We start from the raw sequence: 19,302 nt of genomic DNA, 5'->3' as shown, positions 1-19,302 counted from the left end.
GTAAAGTGCTGCTTTACAATCAATAAAGAACTGAAAATCTGACCCACGTTCAGGGTCACACAAGCTGAAAGGGCATCACAGTTTTGGAAAGTCAAAATAAAAATATGCTCTTAAGATTTACCTAGAATTTGATATAAATGCAGTTACTTTAAAATGCATGTTGAATCATGTACTAAGCTCAAAACTATTTACAATGCATTACAGATAGACGTGGAAGCTTCAGAAAACTTGTAGAGTTTAATTGCGTTGTCGAATGACTTTTGTAGCGTTTACCAAAACGATCATCAATATGACCCTTTTTGAAACTTATACATATTTAAAAACAATTTGATAAAAAAAAATACATATATACACACACACACACACACCACATACATAAATACATAAGCTTGGTCTCAAAAAACTGGACCTGAACTTAACCCATAGATGTGTCATAATGAGACAGACACCAATCTCTCGCCAAACATTGATCAGTCTTGGGTTCTTTTCACAAAGTAGCAAGAGATTTTTTTCATGGGTCTGGATGGTGATGCTTTCTTGGTTGGCGGTGGAGAGATGACTCTTACTGGACATGGAGAGACTGCTACCTAAAAAGATAAAAAAAAAAAAATTAAAAAAAAACAATACATGCTTTTTTTGAGAACTACTAAATGAATAATAACAAGGGAGTCCCTAGTGAAAAATATATATATATACTACAACATATTTGAAATACATTTATTTTGTGCCAAGTATATTACAAATACATGTATGTGCTTAATAAAAATAACCTGCAATTTTACTTTTGGTATACTACACTGGTACAGTATATTTATACTAAAGACTGCTAAATTGTGCCAGAGTAGTGCTGAAGTCCAGCTAAAGCTATGCTTCAGTATATTTGATTATGCTACAGTGAAACTTTTACATGTATACTTCAGGTACCATTTAAATATCTTGCATTTAAAGATTATACAATCCTAATGAGTGATATTACTTTTTTTTAGACATAATATTAGGAAATGTGCATTGTGCAACAAAGAATACTCCAAATAAAGCTGAATTATGGTATTATATCAGTAAGTGATGTCAATATATATGTTAATGGATTTGAAGTATACTTCTTATGAAATAAATGTATTTTAAATAAACTATGACATTTTTTTTACTAGGGGATATTGACGTAACAGACAGGTTTTGGGAAACAGAAACACTGCAAAATATTACACATAAAAAATAAAAAAAAGTTTTAAAATGTAATTTATTCCTGTGATGATCAAAGCTGAATTTACAGCATAATTTCTCCAGTCTTCAGTGTCACATGATCCTTTAGAAATCATTCTAATAAGATGATTTGATGGAATTTGTCTAACATTATAAATGTCTTTACTGTCACTTTTGATCAGTGTAATGCCTCCTTACTGAATAAAATGATTCATTTAAAAAGATCTTACTGACCTCAAACTTTTGAACAGTAGTGTATATTTGTTTTTTACATTTACAAAATAAATCTTAAATAATTTTTGCGTTTTTATATATATATATATATGGTCAATGGCTTAGAACTCGATTGATTTTTTGTTTTTAAATCTGTATAGATTTCCATGCATGTACTCACTGGAGAGCTGTGTGTTCTTGCATCGTGCCGTTTGCTGCTGCCATTGGGGCTTTTTGGTTGAGCTGATCCTTTAAATCTCTGGCTGATCACAGAAAGCCAATCAGTCGTCCTCGGAGAGCTGTTCTCTTTGCCAGTGCCAGCTTGTCCAGCCGAGCTGAGCCTCTCCTCTGTTTGCAAACTGAATAGATCACCTTTCTCGTTCTGTGTGCTTACTGAAATCCTGCTCCTCTTTACGTCGGGATACAGTTCAGACACCCCGTCACTCTCCTCTCCCAAACCAGACCCATCACCTGTTTCCAGTCTCCGCTTTGCGCGGCGTTCAGAGGAAGGGCCCTGGAGGACAGGTGTGAGCACCTTATGAAGAGGAGATGTACCACGGCTGATCCACTGCTGGATGGACGAGGGCATTCTGGGGCTGCTGACCTTAGCCGAAGGTGCAGATGTGTTTGATGGCAGAGGCAAATCAGCACCCGTAGGGGCGCAAGCAGCAGGCTGGGGTGAAGCCAGAGAGACGGCCCTCTCAGATCCGGGACCTTTGGCTGGAGTGACTTCAACAGGGCTGTAAGGGCCTGAGAGGCCAAATGGTAATCATAAATACCTATATATATATATATATATATACACATATATAAATTTAACACAAATGAACCAGTGGTGGACGAAGTACACAAATCAAGTACTTGAGTAAAAGTACAGATACGTATAATAAAATAATACTCCAGTAAAAGTACTCCTTTTTCAATTTTACTTGAGTGAAAGTAAAAAAGTACTGATAGATAGATTTATTTTGCAATTTTATATAGGCTGGCTACTTAATTTTATATTAGCACATTTTTTTTTATAATCCTACTGCTCAAAATACCTGGAATTTTCTCAAAATAACCACTACATGGAGTCAAGATATATTTTTGTTGTTGATATATGGCTATGTTGATGAGAGTGATGTAGTAATGTTCACTGTGAAGCTTACACTGCGATGTACCTGAGAGAAAACAGATTTGTGACCCTGGACCACAAAACCATAAGGGTCAATTTTTTGAAACTGAGATGTAGGCATCATCCGAAAGCTGATTAAATAAGCTTTCCATTGATGTTTTGTTTGTTAGGAAAGGATGATATCTGTCTGAGATACAACTATTGGAAAATCTGGAATCTGAGGGTGCAAAAAAAATCAAAACACTGAGAAAATCACCTTTAAACTTGTCTAAATGAATTCTTAGCAATGCATATTACTAATCAAAAATTAAGTTTTGATATATTTACAGTAGGAAATTTAGAAAATATCTTCATGGAACATGATCTTTACTTAATATCCTAATGATTTTTGCCATAAAAGAAAAATTAATCATTTTGACACATACAATGTATTTTTGGCTATTGCTACAAATATACCCCAGAGACTTCAGACTGCTTTTGTGCTCCAGGGTCACATTTGATCATCAGATTTTCACCAGTAAGAAAAAAAGTGTTTTAAAATTTGTTGTTTTGTTGTTTTGCAGAACATCACAGTTATATATGACATGAGAATAAGGCCTGAACTTAGGAAGAACATTTTCTTAAAGCTTGTCTGTGGTGTAAAAACACTCCTGGCCAAATACTCCCAGAGGGCATCACTTCCCACTTTGATAATTACTGTAGTTACCATGTTCTGAACATCACAGCCTTTCTTTTTCCCCCAGATATAATATATCTAGGTGGCTGAATAAAAATATTTGGACTTTATTTTTAAAAATAACCTCAACTTAGCACCAGCAAGCTTGTAAGCTAGACAGTTAGCATCAGCTACCAATATTTACTTATTTTCAGTATGTTATGAATAAACATTCATATCTGTCTACTTGGGTGGTTAATTCAAACAAGATAAACGTTTATACGGTTGATAAACAATATAAAAACAGACTTCACATAGGGATAAATGCGTAACATTTTAATACAACTGTTAATGTTATGGCAGCGGGAATTTGAACGTGCATTAGTTATTTATTTAATCTGTGTTAATTTAATGTTTTGTTTTTTCGACCTAAAAGGCACAGATGCTGATGTGTTTGCATTCAAGCATTTCAGTGGACTTAAATAGATCACCCCTTACAGAAGATTTAGTTCACAAACAACTGACAATTTTGACCTAAATATGATTTTCAGTTACAATAATTAATCTCAAAATTCAACATTAGTAACTTACTTTTAGCAGCATCAGTCGCGCGCGCTCACAAGATCTCCCGGTTGTGAATTGAGTTCACTAGAGACTCGCACTAAACGGTTCATTTGAATCGGTGAGTTGTAGACTCGAGAACAGCTGCAATCAGATCATTCTAATTCGTAAATGAATCGTTTGGTGCGATTTGCGAACCGATTTAAAAGGCTAATTGAAAAGAATCAGTTCGTTCTTGAATCAGACACCGAGCATGTGATATATTATAAAGAGTAACGATATGTTTTATGAAATGTAGTGAAGTAAAAAGTACGATCTTATGCTTTGGAATGTAGTGAAGTAAAAGTAAAAGTTACTTAAAATAAAACTACTCCAGTAAAGTACAGATACTTGAAAAATGTACTTAAGTACAGTAACGAAGTAAAGCTACTCCGTTACTGTCCACCACTGTGTTAAACAAATACAATACTGTAACACTGTGAAATATTACTTATTAAAAAAACACCTTTGTATCAAGTATATTTTTTTCCTGTGATGCAAAGCTAAATTTTCAGCACCATTATTCCAGTTTTTAGTGTCACATGATCCTTCAGAACTCATTCTAATAAACTGATTTAGTGATCAAGAAACATTTCTAATTATTAATGGAAAAAACAGATTTTGCTGCTTAATATTCTCACATTCATATTTTCAAAAAAGGCTGTTCTTTTGAGTTTGTTCAAAGAATCCTTAAAAACGTGCTATGATTCCCACAAAAATACTAACAGACAAATAAGAACCATTATTAATATAAATAATAGAGCATTAGAAGGATTTCTGACACTGAAGACTGGAGTATTGATGCTGAGAATTCAGCTTTACACCATCACAGAAATAAATAAAAATGTTAAATATATTAAAATAGACAGTTATTTTAAACTTTTCAAAAAAATCTGAATGATTCCAAACTTTTAACCAGTAGCTCTGGACCTGAAATAAAATGTTTTACACACACACACACACACAGAGAGACCTACCAGGTGCTCTGGGTGGTGACTGGATTTTACGAAGTGTCCAGCCTACGAGGTTTGGATCTCGGTTCGATGAGTTTTCTCCGTCTGGTCTGCGATTCAAGCGCCAGATCCTAACAGTGTTGTCATCAGAGCAGGAAGCAATCTGCAGAAAGTGTGTAGATATGACAATATAAAACTTTTATATTTAATAAACTGTCCATACATCTAACAAATTTGTAGTTTTTTTTTGTTTTTGTTTTTTAGTTCCAACCTTGGTGAAATCGGTGGGGCACCAGGCCACTGATGTGACTTCCTGACTATGGCCTTGAAGCATCATGGGAGCTTGTTTCGGGTCTGAAATCTGAAACAAAAACAAAATGTCACATATGCAGACAGTGACCACAGATGTTCTCAGACACAGGTTAGTGCTCTAGTTTTCTAGGTTGGTTCTTACCTTCCATATATAAGCATGATGGTCACTTGAACCACTGGCCAGGAACTGGTCATCTGGGCTGACACTGGACTTCACATAAAATGAGGAGTTACTGTGACCACTGAACACAGCAACTGAGAAAAAAAAAAAAAAAGTTGAGCCCTCTTTTTTTTTTTTACATGCTTGAAAAAAAAAAAAAAAAAAAAAGGAAATGCATTTAAATTCCACCCAGGAAATAAGTCTCAAATTTAAACACATTTAAAATTTACCTGGAGTTGTTTTCAAACCACTGATGTTGAACATGTAGATATTGTCATCTGTGCAGTTGGAGAACAGTCTGGAGCCAGTGGAGTCCAGTGACAGACCAGAATAACCTACAGAACACATAACAGTGAAAATTAATACTAATTACTAATGGTCCAACGACAGAGTGGGCATGAGATGTGTACCAAGTTTGCGTGTGCAGGAGCCCGGGTAAGGATAGGCCTGTAGAGGGAGGGGGTTGTGGTAGTATGCAGTGTAGTTCTTCCGCAAATCCCACATTTTAATGATCCTATGAGGAGATCAGAATGATGTGGGAAAACATCAGCATTTAAACAGAATCATACTAAGAAATGAAGTTGAAAAATGTGACAGAATGTGGTGGCAGCATATAATATTTAGGAAAAGAAATGTGTACATCAAATCCATTAGGCACTCACCCATCTACTGCTCCTGAGGAGATGAGTTTGTTCTCGTCGCAGAACAAAACCACCGTCACACCCTGCTGGGAGTCCTAAAAAGAATTTGTAAAATAGAACTTCTGTTGTTTATAAAATGTTTCATAAAAAACACTCAATCAAAGAGCATCCCTATGATATATCAAGACTGTATTACACTGCAATATATTTCCACGCACAGCTGGCAAATGAATGCGTCCTCGCTGTGGACTGTCTGACTCACCACAGGGGGCGCCATCCCACGCCTTTTCTTCGTTTGAGGCGTGTATTTTTCAGGTTTCATATGGGCACCACTGATCTGTTTTACCTGCCTGTAGAAACCATCTGTGACGGATTGAAACATTTTTGTGAGCTTTAGAAATCATCTTGATGGCCATAAGATTAAGATCTGGTGTTCAGAATAATGAAGTACCTTTTTTACTGCATCTCGTGTCCCAAATCATTATGTTCCCATCTCTGCCTCCAGTGCTAAAAACAGCTGTTTAAAGAAGGCCCCCAATAAATATACATTTTGAGAAAAACACACACACTTTTATAAACCCTTTAAATACACTATTAGAGCATTTATTAATATTTTGAATAATCTTTTATATTTGTTTTAATTTTAGTTGTAGTCATTTTGTTATTTCTATTTAGCTTTACATTTCAGTTATGGGATTTTCTTTGTATTTGAACAAACTTTTTTTCCATCTGATATTTATATTTTATTTCAATTGCTGAAAAACAATTATTAATAGTTTTAATAAGCTATAAAAACACAACTACTTTGGTTTAAAAACTTTTTTCAATTTTTTTTAATAAATTGCTACAACATCTTATTAAAGTGTGCAGCTTAAATTCGGTTCTCTTTAAAATAAATAAATAAATAAATAAAAATAATAATTTTAATCCAAGTGTGTTAATGTCTTTATTGCCAGAACAAACAAAAACACACATCAAGAAAGATGTTATAATGGTTGATTCTATTTGAAGGTGCATTAAGGGATGCATTATCAGTATATTGCACATAACAAAAGTATTGACATATTGCATGCATACATAATTTATGGGATAGATACTGCACAGTAAGAGAGCTATTTTGACGATAGTTGTAGTCTTACATAATAGTAGGATTACCTCTCTCTTGCTTGGAAAAAGCCACTGATTTAAGACTGCACTGATGTCCTTTAAATGTTCCTAGCAGGTCACCAGTAATAACATCCCACAGACGGGCCGTTTGGTCGCCAGACGCGGTTACCTGTAAATTAATATTTGCATTTAGATAGATAGTTTGATGAGATATGTATGTATTTATGTATGGATGTATGCATGGATGCACAGAAGAGCATACAAAACTCACCAAGCTGTTTGCACCAGGAACCCAAGCAATATCAAAAACTGCATTATCATGTGCCTGCCACTCTGTAAAACAAAAGTTCAACATACATGAATCAGTCTCACAAAAATAATAGGTCTCCTACCAAAAAACAGTCTTGAATCTAGGTGAAGGTAAAGCAACCTTTCAGCACAGAGCTCTGTTTTTCTCCAGTAGTGAAGATGGTCACAATCCCTTCCTCATTTGCAACACCAAGGCTGTTCTGCTGACCAGGAGCTGAGCACATAAACACATAAACCAGCACAAAGAGTTAGGCTTCGCACAGTCGTGGGGTTCTGACTGAGTGCACTTATTGTGAACGTTTAATTAAAAGTGTACCAGAGGAAAATGTGCATCCAAAGGGTGGCACAGCAGCAGCCGAGGCTCCGTATGAAATGTGCTCGTCCTGTCGAGCGCACTGGTACCCGTCCAGCAGAGAGGACAGCGGGTAGTGTCGACGCTGACCTGATTATTACAGGGGTTTTCAATGAAAAGGCGTAAACATGTAGATTTCCACTCACATATTTAAATTTTACTCACCATTACATCTCCTTTTAATAACGCCTCGATCAACAACATGGTGAAAAAGAGTCATAGCTCCTGCCGGATAGGTGTTTCATTCAGAAATGCTCAGTTTCCCGCGAACAATGAAAAAGCGACGAAGACGAATTCCGCGCGAGACCGACGTTCGCTCTTCTGATTGGTCAACACATCAGAATACCGGAAGTTTTGAGCGGCAGAAAGTGGAATGGCTGCTGATTCAGAGCTGCTTCTTTGGAAACTGTGCAGGATGTTTACAACAGAGGCACTCTGTGGCCCAGAGAAGGTCAGCTTTAACATTATACATCAGCTGGACTTTATTTATTTAGATGCTCTACTGATGCTTTACCGAAACATCTATTGTTTTTGAAAAATTAAATAAACGACAATTCACAATTTTATGGAAGCACATTTCCGCCACATAAGAAATAATATCATGCTTTGGCAAATCATAATTATTCCATAAAAGGTCATAGTTATGTGACAAAAGTTCAAAATTACGACACAAAATGTAGAAATACAAGATACTAAATCATACGGAGCCCCGCACATGACATGCAAGAAAAAAAATATATAAATTGTGCGCACAATTTACTAATTCGTTCCCTACATGTACTAAAACATGCACACATAACTATTTCGTTCCCTCGATTTGCTAAATCGTGTGCACAATTTACTAATTTGTTCTCTCGATTTATAAATTGTGCACGATTTAGCCTAAATATTTTTTTCCTGCATGCCATGTTTATGTAAAATCATTATGAGATAAGAAGTCCAAATGATGTCTTACTAAGTCATAATTGTGAGTTAAAAAGTAATTTAAGTTATAAAGTTATTTTCAACGTATTTGTAAGAATGTAAATGATTTTTGATGTGAATCACAAAAAAACGATCAATATAAAAATATTACTTTTACTTTTTTATTCATTAATTATAAAATTCTTATCTATAAATACTAAAGAAAAATATTTATTTATTAGATTTTATAGATAGATAGATAGATAGATAGATAGATAGATAGATAGATAGATAGCCAAGCAGAGTAAAAAAAAAAAAAAAAAAAATGTATTAGCAGAGACAGCTACCAATCGGAGTTGACGCCAACGCATAGGCCACGCCCTCTTTGGGAACCAATCACTGAGCGGTTTCGCTTCTAGCGTTCTTTGTGGTTCAACGGAAACCCGACGTGAGCGCCTGGCTTTGTGTGTCACGTGAGCTGCACTGCAGCCGGGTCATCCGCTTCAAACTTCATGCACCAAGTCTATCTGATCTAACCAATAAAATACTGAGGCTTAAAACGGTGTGTCGTTCCACATTTTTCGCAATCTACCGTTAAATTATGTCGCTCTCCGCAGCGCGCTCGTTTCTGTCGGAGGCGGCTTATTATGGCGAGCAGGAGCTGGACGCCAATTCTGCGCTGATGGAGCTCGATAAAGGTTGTGATTAAGCTATACGTGCCTTATATTATCTGTTCATCTGATAACGTACCCAGTGATTCTTATTTTATCACCGATACAGGTTTAAGATCGTGTAAACTGGGCGAGCAATGTGAAGCTGTGGTCCTCTTCCCCAAACTCTTTCAGAAGTATCCCTTTCCCATCCTCATCAACTCTGCCTTCCTGAAACTGGCAGACATCTTCAGACTTGGGTAATTAAATAAAGGACATTCATATCTGTTAGCGTGAAGGCTGTGTACATGCTGTTATTACATGGCTCTCTGGAATACTTGCTTCTGATTGGTCAGTTGTAGTGCTGGTCAGGACAATGCTTTGTTGTGCTTCTGTTCTGTCTCTGTTATGAAATGTACATGGCATTGCATAACATGTATCTGGGATTGAAATGTATTTAGAGATTTGTGCTGAGTGAAAAGTTATGAATCTATAATTTCACCCCTGTCAAATTAGGAACAACTTTCTGCGACTCTGTGTGCTAAAGGTCACGCAGCTGAGCGAGAAACACCTGGAGAAGATTCTGAACGTGGACGAGTTTGTCAAAAGAGTGTTTTCCGTCATCCATAGCAATGATCCTGTTGCTAGAGCAATAACTCTCAGGTACTTGTGGGTGTTTTTTCCTGAATGCACTTCCTCAGAATGTTTTATTTTATTTTACAAACGTCGTGCGTTTCTTATCAGCTTCCTACTAATAACTAAGTTTTCAATTATTTTGTCAAAGACCATCCTAGAATATGCTTAGAAATAATAATGTGATTGTATACATTTTCGATGCTTATGTTTTTGTGTCTTGTGCATTTCGACAGGATGTTGGGAAGCTTGGCCTCCATTATTCCAGAAAGAAAAAATGCCCATCACAGCATCCGGCAAAGTCTGGACTCTCATGATAATGTTGAAGTAGAGGCAGCCATTTTTGCAGCTGCTAGTTTCTCGTCGCACTCTAAGTAAGTGTACACTGTGACAGCTAGTCTACTGATAGACAGAGCGTGCATTGGTGTGGATTTTAATATAGTTACTGCTGTATTTCTAGTTATTGTGATAGTTATCATTTTACTTACAATTTTTGGTGTGAATGGGCCTGAAGAGAATAATGGATTTGATACACACAGTATATATATAGTACAGACCAAAAGTTTGGAAACGTTACTATTTTTTATGTTTTTGAAAGAAGTTTCTTCTGCTCATCAAGCCTGCATTTATTTGATCAAAAATACAGAAAAAACAGTAATATTGTGAAATATTATTACAACTTAAAATAATAGTTTTCTATTTGAATATACTTAAAAAAAATTATTTATTCCTGTGATGCAAAAGCTGAATTTTCAGCATCATTACTCCAGCCTTCAGTGTCACATGTAACATCCAGTCTATCACATGATCATTTAGAAATCATTCTAATATTCTGATTTATTATGAGTGTTGGAAACAGTTCTGCTGTCTAATATATTTGATGAATAAAAGGTTAAAAAGAACTGCATTTATTGAAAATAAATACATTTCTAATAATATATTTTCTTTACTATCACTTTTTATTAATTTAACACATCCTTGCTGAATAAAAGTATTGATTTTATTAAAAAAAAAGAAAGAAAAAAAATACTGACACCAAATTACTGACCAGTAGTGTATATTGTTATTACAAAATATTTATATTTTAAAAACATAGCTTCTTTTTTTTTTTTTTTTTTTAATTTTTATTCATCAAAGTATCATAAAAAAGTATCACATGTTCTGAAAAAAATATTAAGCAGCAGAACTGTTTCCAACTTTGATAATGAATCATCATATTAGAATGATTTCTAAAGGATCATGTGATAATGATCCTAAAAATTCAGCTTTGCATCACAAAAATAAATGACAATTTAAAGTATAATAAATTTAAAAACAATTATTTTAAATTGTAATAATATTTCACAATATTACATTTTTTTCTGTATTATTGATCAAATAAATGCAGGCTTGATGAGCAGAAGAAACTTCTTTCAAAAACATTAAAAATAGTAATGTTTCCAAACTTTTGACCTATACTGTATATATATAAAACAATATAAAATTTTATAAGACCCAGATAAATGAAAAATAAATAAATGAACTAAAGGCATAAAACCCATATGATTAGACTTAATTAGTACTATATTATTTGCAGTTAAAAAGGAGGGAAATAGAAAACATTTAGAAAATGTAAAAAAAAAAAAAAAAAAAAGGTGACTGATGCCATAGATATCTGATAACAATTTTGTAACTATGTTCTAATTTTATTTTATTGTATAAATAATCAGAGTTATTTTAGTATCAGTTTTTAAAATATATTTTGTGTTAGATTTACTGTTTTATTTAATTTTAGTATATAGAGTTTAATCAATTTAGAGTTTTTTTTATATTTTTTTTATTTTAGTGTCAATTTATTTTAGTTTGCATTGATTTTATTTCAGGTAACAACAATGTTTTTTAGTTAACTGTAATAACCCCGGAAATAATGCCTGTCATGTTCATTGTATATTTTTTCCCCGCAGAGATTTTGCTGCTGGAATTTGCAACAAGATTAGTGAAATGATTCAAGGTATGTGCTGTCCTCACGGAGTGGTCTTGCTGGTTTGGGTAAGTGGTCTCCAGTCTGACTGGACTGTGTGTGTTTGACTAGGACTGGACACTCCAGTGGAGCTGAAGCTGAAGTTGATCCCGATGCTGCAGCACATGCACCATGATGCCAGCCAGGCCTCGTGCAGCAGGGAGTTACTGCAGGAGCTGGCGTCCTCCTACCCCTCCACACCCATGCTCATCGTCACACTGCACACCTTCACCCAGCTGGCCACCTCCTCACTCGTCGATATCCCGGAGCAGGTCAGAGCAGGTCTACTGTTGTCTTATATTGTCTTAAAGGGGTCATCGGATGCCCATTTCCCACAATTCTTAATGAAAAGTCTTTAACATACTTTTGTTCACATTTTTCAATGGAAAAATATTACTGACCCCAGACGTTTATATGGTAGTGTATGTAATATATTCCCAGTTAAAAAAATAAAATAAAAATGTTACTGTATAATAAAATGGTGATATGATTTCTTATATAGATTTTCTTTATAGATTCGTCTGCTTCTCCAGTACTTGAAGGAGGACCCCAGAAAAGCAGTGAAAAGACTCGCCTTTCAGGATCTCAAGCTCTTAGCTAAAAAAGCTCCTCACTTGTGGACCAGGAAGAACATACAGGTCAGAGAGTCATGAAGAAATGTGGGACAGCTGGGTCACTTCCTACAATAAATGTAATTTCCAGGTTGTGTGTGTGTAGGTGCTATGTGAATGTGCTCTCAGCACCCCGTACAACAGTTTGAAGCTGGGAATGCTGTCTGTCCTCTCCACACTCTCCCGTACCATCGCTATTAAACAGTACGTCTGCCCTAACACAGGTACAGAGTCACGACGTCATGTTGAGGGTATACAGATGATATCATGTGCTCTCGTTACATTTCGCATGTGAGTTTAACCACCTGATCTCTCCGGATGATGCAGGTGAGGCCTCTCCAGCGCCCCGTCACACTGACCTGGTAAAGCTGGCGCAGGAGTGCTGTTACCATAGTAACCTGGCAGTGGCAGCCCATGGAATCACAGTGTTGACCAGTATCACTGTTTCCTGTCCACAGAAAGGTTGGTTTCTCCTCACCAAAATTTTTATTTAGGTTGTACAAACCCAAAGGAGGTCAGAAATAGAGAAAATTTAAATGATAAGTCACTTAATTTAAATATTTTGTCAGAGGTCATCCAGCTGGAACAGGAAACGGTGATGGGGATGGAGTCTCTCATTCTGCTCTGCAGTCAAGATGACAGTAAGACTGCGCAGGCCACACTCAAAGTAAGTCTTATTACAGAGCTTCCAATGTGTGACTTCTGAGTCCATGTTTCAGTAGTCTCACTGAGCCAGGTTCATGTTGCAGCTTATTCTGGCTAAGAACTGGATACTTAAGGTTACTTTTGTGGAATTTTTGTAATATTTCGCTGACAAATAAGAGCAATACATTGTCTGTATAGGGTAGTGAATAGGGATGTAATGATATCAAAATCTCACGACACGATAATATCGCAATATTTAAAAATATAAAAAGACAAATGAAGAATTGGAAACCTTTTTTGTACATTTTTAAGTTTAGTTATTCTTTCTAATGCACTTTGAGAGTTCAGAATTAAGAAAACTTAAGTCAGGGAAAAAAAGTCAGTGAATTGACTTGTACCTGAACTTTAAAGGGGACTCAACCCTCTTTTTATTTGTGATATACTGTCTCAGTCTAAATTACATTCACACTGGTGTTTTAGGAAGCCAAAAAATTATAATAAAAATAACAAAAATGACAGTAATAGCCATATATTGTAAAACAATTGCACTGTAAAATAAATGAAAAAGAATATATCATAGGTAATATATAATTATAACATATATAATATAACTTTTATGAATTTTGATGCCTAAATACAAGCACCATGACCTTAAATGCTAAGCTTAGGCTATAAACGAACTACAACACCATGGTCGCTCATTTTTCAAAACATCCTCTTTTATGTTCAACAGAAGACATAAACTCAGATTTAGAGCAACTTGAAAGTGAGTAAATGATGATGGAGTTTTGATTTTTGGGTGTGGGCTATCACTTCAAATCGTGACATGTTAAGGTATTTTTTTTTTTTTTTTTTGTAACTCAGACGGTGCTCACCTCGTTGGTGAAGATGTTGAAGAGCTGTCCTCATCTGAGTCGGAGCTCTGTGGAGCTCCTGCTGGCGCAGCTGCACTGTGCGTGTGACTCTGCGCGGGTGCTCATGTGTCAGGCTCTGGCTGCTATTGCCACACAGCAGCCGGTGCTGGCAGAGGGAATGCTGGGAGACCTGCTGGACCTCTTCAGGGTGGCAAGTCACAGAACCTCAGAGAAACAGCAGGAGCTTCTGGTAAGCAAATACAGGAATGATGTCCAACCGCAGCTGTCTAAGTCCCATTTTCCCAAAACATTCAACTCTTGTCTTGTTGTGTTTCTTAGGTTTCTTTGGCAACAGTATTATTTGTGGCCAGTCAGGCTTCTCTCTCGGCTGAAGTAAAGACAGTGATCAGGCAGCAGCTGGAGAATGTGGCCAATGGGTGGACCGTGTACTGCATTGCCAGACAGGCCTCCCGCATGGTGAGCTGGGATATGAGAGAGAAGGAAGCACTTCCTGACTCCATTGCCTGATGTCCCTTAAAAATCTTTCTTTTTGTTTCATTTTATTTTTAATTTCATTTAATGTAATTTCATTACATTTTTCATTTTATTTTATTTATTTGAATTAATTTAATTTATTTTTTATTTTTTATTTCATTCATTTCACTTTATTTTATTTTTTATTTTAATTAAATTTTAATGTCATTTCATTTTAATTTAATTGTTTTATTTAATTAATTGTGTATTTATTTCATTTATTTGAATTAATTTAATTTAATTTTATTTCTTTTTTCTTTTTTACTTTTTATTTCATTTCATTTTGTTTTATTTTATTACATTAATTTATTAAATTTTTTTCATATATTTTTCATTTTATTTTATTTTATTTTATTTTATTAATTTTAATTTTAATATTTTTTTTTTTTTCCATTTTCATTTCGTTTGACTTTTTCATTTGACTTCATTTCATTTCATTTTAGGGCAGACTGTGACCTGGATAGTTCTTGATAGTTTTCATGAGACTCCCCCACACACTTTTGCGCTAGTAGCTGAATACAGTGTGACCTCTTTCCAGTGCTCTCCCATCTATAATTTGTCCACAGGGCTGCCATGATTTTTCTCGGGAGTTGTACCAGAGTCTTCGTACCCGCGTGGCCTCAGAGCACTTCTACTTCTGGCTGAACAGTCTGATGGAGTTCTCTCAGGCGGAGCAGTGCCTCAGTGGCCTTTCGGATGGAGACTACAGCGCAGCCATGAGCGCCATCTCCGAAGCACTCAAATCCTACCAGAAGGGAATTGCGTCTCTCACGGTCAGGATTCGCCAGTCATCCTCTTTTTGCTTTTTTTTGTATGCTGTGTATTATCCTCTGTTGGGTTCTATTCATACTGAAGCAGCACAGAAGAGTTTGTGTGACTGACTGTAATCCTGTTTCGTCTTCAGGCCGCCAGTACGCCGCTGAGTCCTTTGACGTTCCAGTGTGAGTTTGTGAAGCTGCGGATAGACACTCTTCAGGCCCTGTCCCAGCTCATCTGCACCTGCAACAGTCTGAAGACCAGCCCCCCTCCTGCCATCGCCACCACCATCGCTCTGTCCTCAGGCAGCGAGCGGCCGAGCTGCGGACGCATTTCAACACAGGTGTTCAAAACATACTGCAAACCGTTTGTGTTCCTGCAGTTGCCTCGTCATGTTATCTAAAATTATTTCTAGGAGTTCTTTTATGAGGATGGCATGTTTATTGTGTGTTTTTTGTGTTTGTTTGTTGGATGTACTCAGATGAAATTAGCCATGGATGAATTTAGAAGTCTGGCAGCTCGCTATGCCGACCTGTATCAGTCTTCATTTGATGCCGACTACGCCACCCTCCGTAATGTAGAACTGTATCCTTTTTTCCCCTTGGAGGACAATCTGTGTGCCAAAACAGTTATTTATTTAAAGGTCTTATTGCTAATTATGTAATTTAACTGGCAGTTTCACTTGTGAAATGGTTCTATTTTAATTTACATTTATATTAATATTATACATGAATTTGTGTTAATGTAACAAACCTATATATAATATATATAGTGGTTAAAGAGCTGTAATAATTTTTTGAACTGCAATTTTTTTCTGGATTCTTTAGTGAATAGAAATCTTAAATTAACATAATTTGTTTAAAATAAAAATCTTTTCTAATATTATAAAATACTTTATTTAATATATCCTTGCTGAGTAACTTTTTTTTAATGGTAGGATATGACCGTTTCCACAAAAATAATAAGCAGAAAAGTTTTCAATATTGATAGTACTGAGGATTGTTTCTTGAGCAGCGAATCCGCATATTAGAATGATTTTTGAAGGATCATGTGACACTGAAGACTGGAGTTATGATGCTGAAAATTCAGCTCTTCATCAAAGGAAAATATTACATTTTAAAATATATAAAAATGGAAAACAGTTCACAATATTACTGTTTTTACTGTAATTTTTAATCAAATGCAGACCTTTCAAAAACACGCACAAAAAATTATTGTAAACTTTGAATGGTAGTGCATATTTATATTTAATTCTATTAAAATTATAATTTATATTATATTCAAATTATACATTTATATAAACTTTCTACAAAATGAGTTTGCATGGTCAGTGTCACAGATTTGTTTACGTTAGTAATTTTGTTTATACTGTTCCAAAAGTAACACACTTTACTTTTTAGCTATTGTTTCAAACTAAATATGGCATTTGCAAGGCCACAATGAATGAAGACCTCATCCTAAGATATTTTGCCAAACATCTGTACTTTCCTTAAAACCTTTCTTAGACAACAGCAAAGCTGCTTGCTTGTATCTTATGTTATTGAGGCTTTAATAATTGATCCGCAAACGGCCAGGTAAGAATACTCTCAGTTATGCAACTATGAACAGGTTTTTTTCCAACGTGTTCCTGATATGTTTGACTGACCAGGTGAATGAATCAGTAGAATGAATCTTAACTTAATAACAATGCTTCAAATATGCAATGTGGGATTACAACAAGAGGTTTGGAAGATTATTAGGCAACATAAAGACTCATATGATAATAGGTTTTAGTTTGAATATTTCATTTGCAGTTACTGTAAAGACATCCATGAGGTTTCTCTGGTTCAGTTTCCAGGAGTTTGGCACACACGGATCAGTACTGGCAGAGAGCGAGTATGAACTGAGAATGCTGGCTGTGTTCAATCACGTCCTGGAGGAGGTGGAAACCCTAAGCAGGAAGCACCCTCCTGTCTCTTACCTGGTAATGTTTTCATTGGCCGACTGTTCCTGTCTGTAATCCATATGGATACACTTTTTATAGGCACATTTTGACATTAAATGCATCTTTTTTTTTTTCTGTTTCAAGCACACTGGATGTCTGTGTGATGCTGTTATAGCCATTTTGAAGGTACCACTGTCATTCCAGAGATATTTCTTCCAGAAGCTTCAATCCACCAGCATTAAAGTAAGTAATCTGTATAATTATTATTAAAAATTACTATTAAAAATTAAAAAATGAAACCCTTTTATAAATGTTTATAAATTGCTAAATGAAAAATTAATTAGTTTAATTATACCGTTATCAGCATATGTAAACGTCTCTCGTCGTCTCTGAGAGAATATGTGCGTCAGATGCCGAAAGCTCTGTCATTACTCTGTCATAACTCCATTCCATTTTTACTTTCACTTTCTGCATAGTGAATTAACAGAGATTAAGTTCACCGAATAACTCTTGCGCAAAGGTTGCACATTGCTTATGTGATATCCATTGGCTCACCTTCATGGTTTTAAAAAGAAATATTTCCAACATTGCGACATAACCAATTACCCCCCACATATCGAAAATGTCGAAAATTTTGTGAACCATTACACCCCTCATATATATATCTCTATCAGGGCTGCACAATTAATCGATTTTCTAATCGCGATTACGATTATGGATGCCACAATTACGTAATCGTTCATAGCGGCAATTAATCGTTCAAAGTCCACTTATGTTATTCTGCAAGCTTAAGATACATTTTTTTTCTTTCTACATGTTATCTTAAGGCTTTTTCCATTGTTTTAGTTTTAGTATAACATTATAATACCATTCATATTTTTACTTTTTTATAATTTAAAGAAGAAACCAATCTGATGTATAATTGACATTTGAGGCTTAATACTATAGAAAAGTGTTTCAGTTAGAGTGTTTTCAGCTTGTTTATTTTCAAATAAAAATATGGCATGCAGTTGTATCAAACAATGGTATAAACATCATTCAATGTAAATTGTTAATCGTAATTAATAATCGCAATTACAATTTCAAGGGAATAATCGCAAATTATTTTTGCTATAATCGTACAGCCCTAATATATATATTATAACATTTTAAAATGCTGTTTGTTTTAGCTTGCTCTCTCTCCATCTCCTCGTACACCAAACGAGCCAATCCCAGTGCAGAACAACCAGCAGCTGACGTTAAAGGTGGAGGGGGTGGTGCAGCACGGCTCCTGTCCGGGCCTGTTCCGCAAGATCCAGGCCGTCTGCCTCAAAGTCAGCTCTACTCTACAGACAAAACCCGCATCCGACTTCAAGGTCAGTTCAACCAAGAGTCCAACACATTTTCTTCACATTGTTGATCCCCCAGTACTATATTTCCAGCAGTGATGAAGGATCAGTTGTGTTCTCTCATGCTCTCAACTTTTTCTTTAGATTCCTCTCGATTCCAAAACGAATGAGATTGAGCAGAAGGTAGAGCCTCATAATGACTACTTCAGCACACAGTTCCTGCTCAACTTCTCCATCCTGGGCACACACATGGTCTCTGTTGAAGCTTCCGTTGTAGACACCAGTGGGATCGAATGGAAGACGGGACCAAAACTCACTGTATCAGTAAAGTCTCTGGAAGACCCTTATTCCCAGCAGCTGCGGCATCAGTTACAGCAGCAGCAGCAGCAGCAGACCGGCCCACAGCCAGGACCCCAGAGGAACATCATACCCCGCCAGTGACCTCCAACCCTCATCAACTGCCTGCTGCCTGTATACTGGGGATTTATAGGACTTCTAGGCTTTTCTCTACAGTTTTGTATGAGTTGAAACAGTTGTCTGGTTATTTTTGCTTTTGTAATAATAAATAGGCTTACATTTTTCTTATCTGTTGTATACCAGAATAATTGTCATTGTAAATGTAAAATAAAATTACTAAACTAAGATACAATTTGCATTTATTGTATTATGTGTCTCCTTGCTTTGTTCGCTCTGTTATGGTGGATCAGATCAGTACTAAAGGAGGATTTTCTATCAATCAGATACAAATTAGTCTTATTACTTTTTGTGGTATTTATATTAAACACTTATATAGGGCTGGATTTTTTTTTTATCTTGGGTTTTAATAAATTGTTCATTTTGGAG

The 19,302-nt window shown here is 35.7% G+C and overlaps 2 protein-coding genes across 2 annotated transcripts; one reads left to right on the top strand and one right to left on the bottom strand.

Moving 5' to 3' along the window:
* Nucleotides 1–218: 218 nt before the first annotated feature.
* dtl (denticleless E3 ubiquitin protein ligase homolog (Drosophila)) lies at nt 219–7,945 on the bottom strand. Its single transcript, XM_042746162.1, has 15 exons — nt 7,788–7,945; nt 7,587–7,712; nt 7,392–7,484; nt 7,233–7,294; nt 7,010–7,130; nt 6,306–6,371; nt 6,117–6,217; nt 5,876–5,949; nt 5,624–5,727; nt 5,444–5,548; nt 5,196–5,308; nt 5,013–5,102; nt 4,766–4,904; nt 1,598–2,166; nt 219–587 (listed from the first exon to the last, which is right to left on the bottom strand). Exons 1-15 carry the CDS (start codon nt 7,840–7,842, stop codon nt 471–473), a joined length of 1,935 nt encoding a protein of 644 aa, XP_042602096.1. The 5' UTR covers nt 7,843–7,945; the 3' UTR covers nt 219–470.
* Nucleotides 7,946–8,958: 1,013 nt separating this feature from the next.
* LOC109059767 (integrator complex subunit 7-like) lies at nt 8,959–19,101 on the top strand. The gene is made up of 20 exons (XM_042746725.1): nt 8,959–9,223; nt 9,306–9,435; nt 9,692–9,838; nt 10,045–10,182; nt 11,752–11,798; nt 11,880–12,079; nt 12,323–12,445; nt 12,525–12,642; nt 12,746–12,880; nt 12,988–13,085; nt 13,928–14,167; nt 14,257–14,394; nt 15,018–15,224; nt 15,356–15,550; nt 15,689–15,792; nt 16,713–16,781; nt 17,038–17,170; nt 17,276–17,374; nt 18,301–18,486; nt 18,604–19,101. Exons 1-20 carry the CDS (start codon nt 9,127–9,129, stop codon nt 18,898–18,900), a joined length of 2,901 nt encoding a protein of 966 aa, XP_042602659.1. The 5' UTR covers nt 8,959–9,126; the 3' UTR covers nt 18,901–19,101.
* Nucleotides 19,102–19,302: the final 201 nt, after the last annotated feature.

This window comes from Cyprinus carpio, chromosome B20, assembly GCF_018340385.1.
Source record: "Cyprinus carpio isolate SPL01 chromosome B20, ASM1834038v1, whole genome shotgun sequence".
NCBI classification, from domain to species: Eukaryota; Metazoa; Chordata; class Actinopteri; order Cypriniformes; family Cyprinidae; genus Cyprinus; species Cyprinus carpio.
This window is presented reverse-complemented; position numbering and strand designations above follow the sequence as displayed.

Bases quoted from the DNA above. Each gene is read 5' to 3' on its own strand.
- dtl (XM_042746162.1), bottom strand. From the start codon at position 7,842: ATGACTCTTTTTCACCATGTTGTTGATCGAGGCGTTATTAAAAGGAGA. The intron at 7,295-7,391 runs GTTGCTTTACCT...TTTGTTTTACAG, and splicing joins ACAGAGCTCTGTGCTGAAAG to AGTGGCAGGCACATGATAAT. The intron at 2,167-4,765 runs GTAGGTCTCTCT...TTGGCCTCTCAG, and splicing joins GTCACCACCCAGAGCACCTG to GCCCTTACAGCCCTGTTGAA.
- LOC109059767 (XM_042746725.1), top strand. From the start codon at position 9,127: ATGTCGCTCTCCGCAGCGCGCTCGTTTCTGTCGGAGGCGGCTTATTAT. The intron at 11,799-11,879 runs GTATGTGCTGTC...GTGTTTGACTAG, and splicing joins GATTAGTGAAATGATTCAAG to GACTGGACACTCCAGTGGAG. The intron at 12,080-12,322 runs GTCAGAGCAGGT...TTTTCTTTATAG, and splicing joins TCGTCGATATCCCGGAGCAG to ATTCGTCTGCTTCTCCAGTA.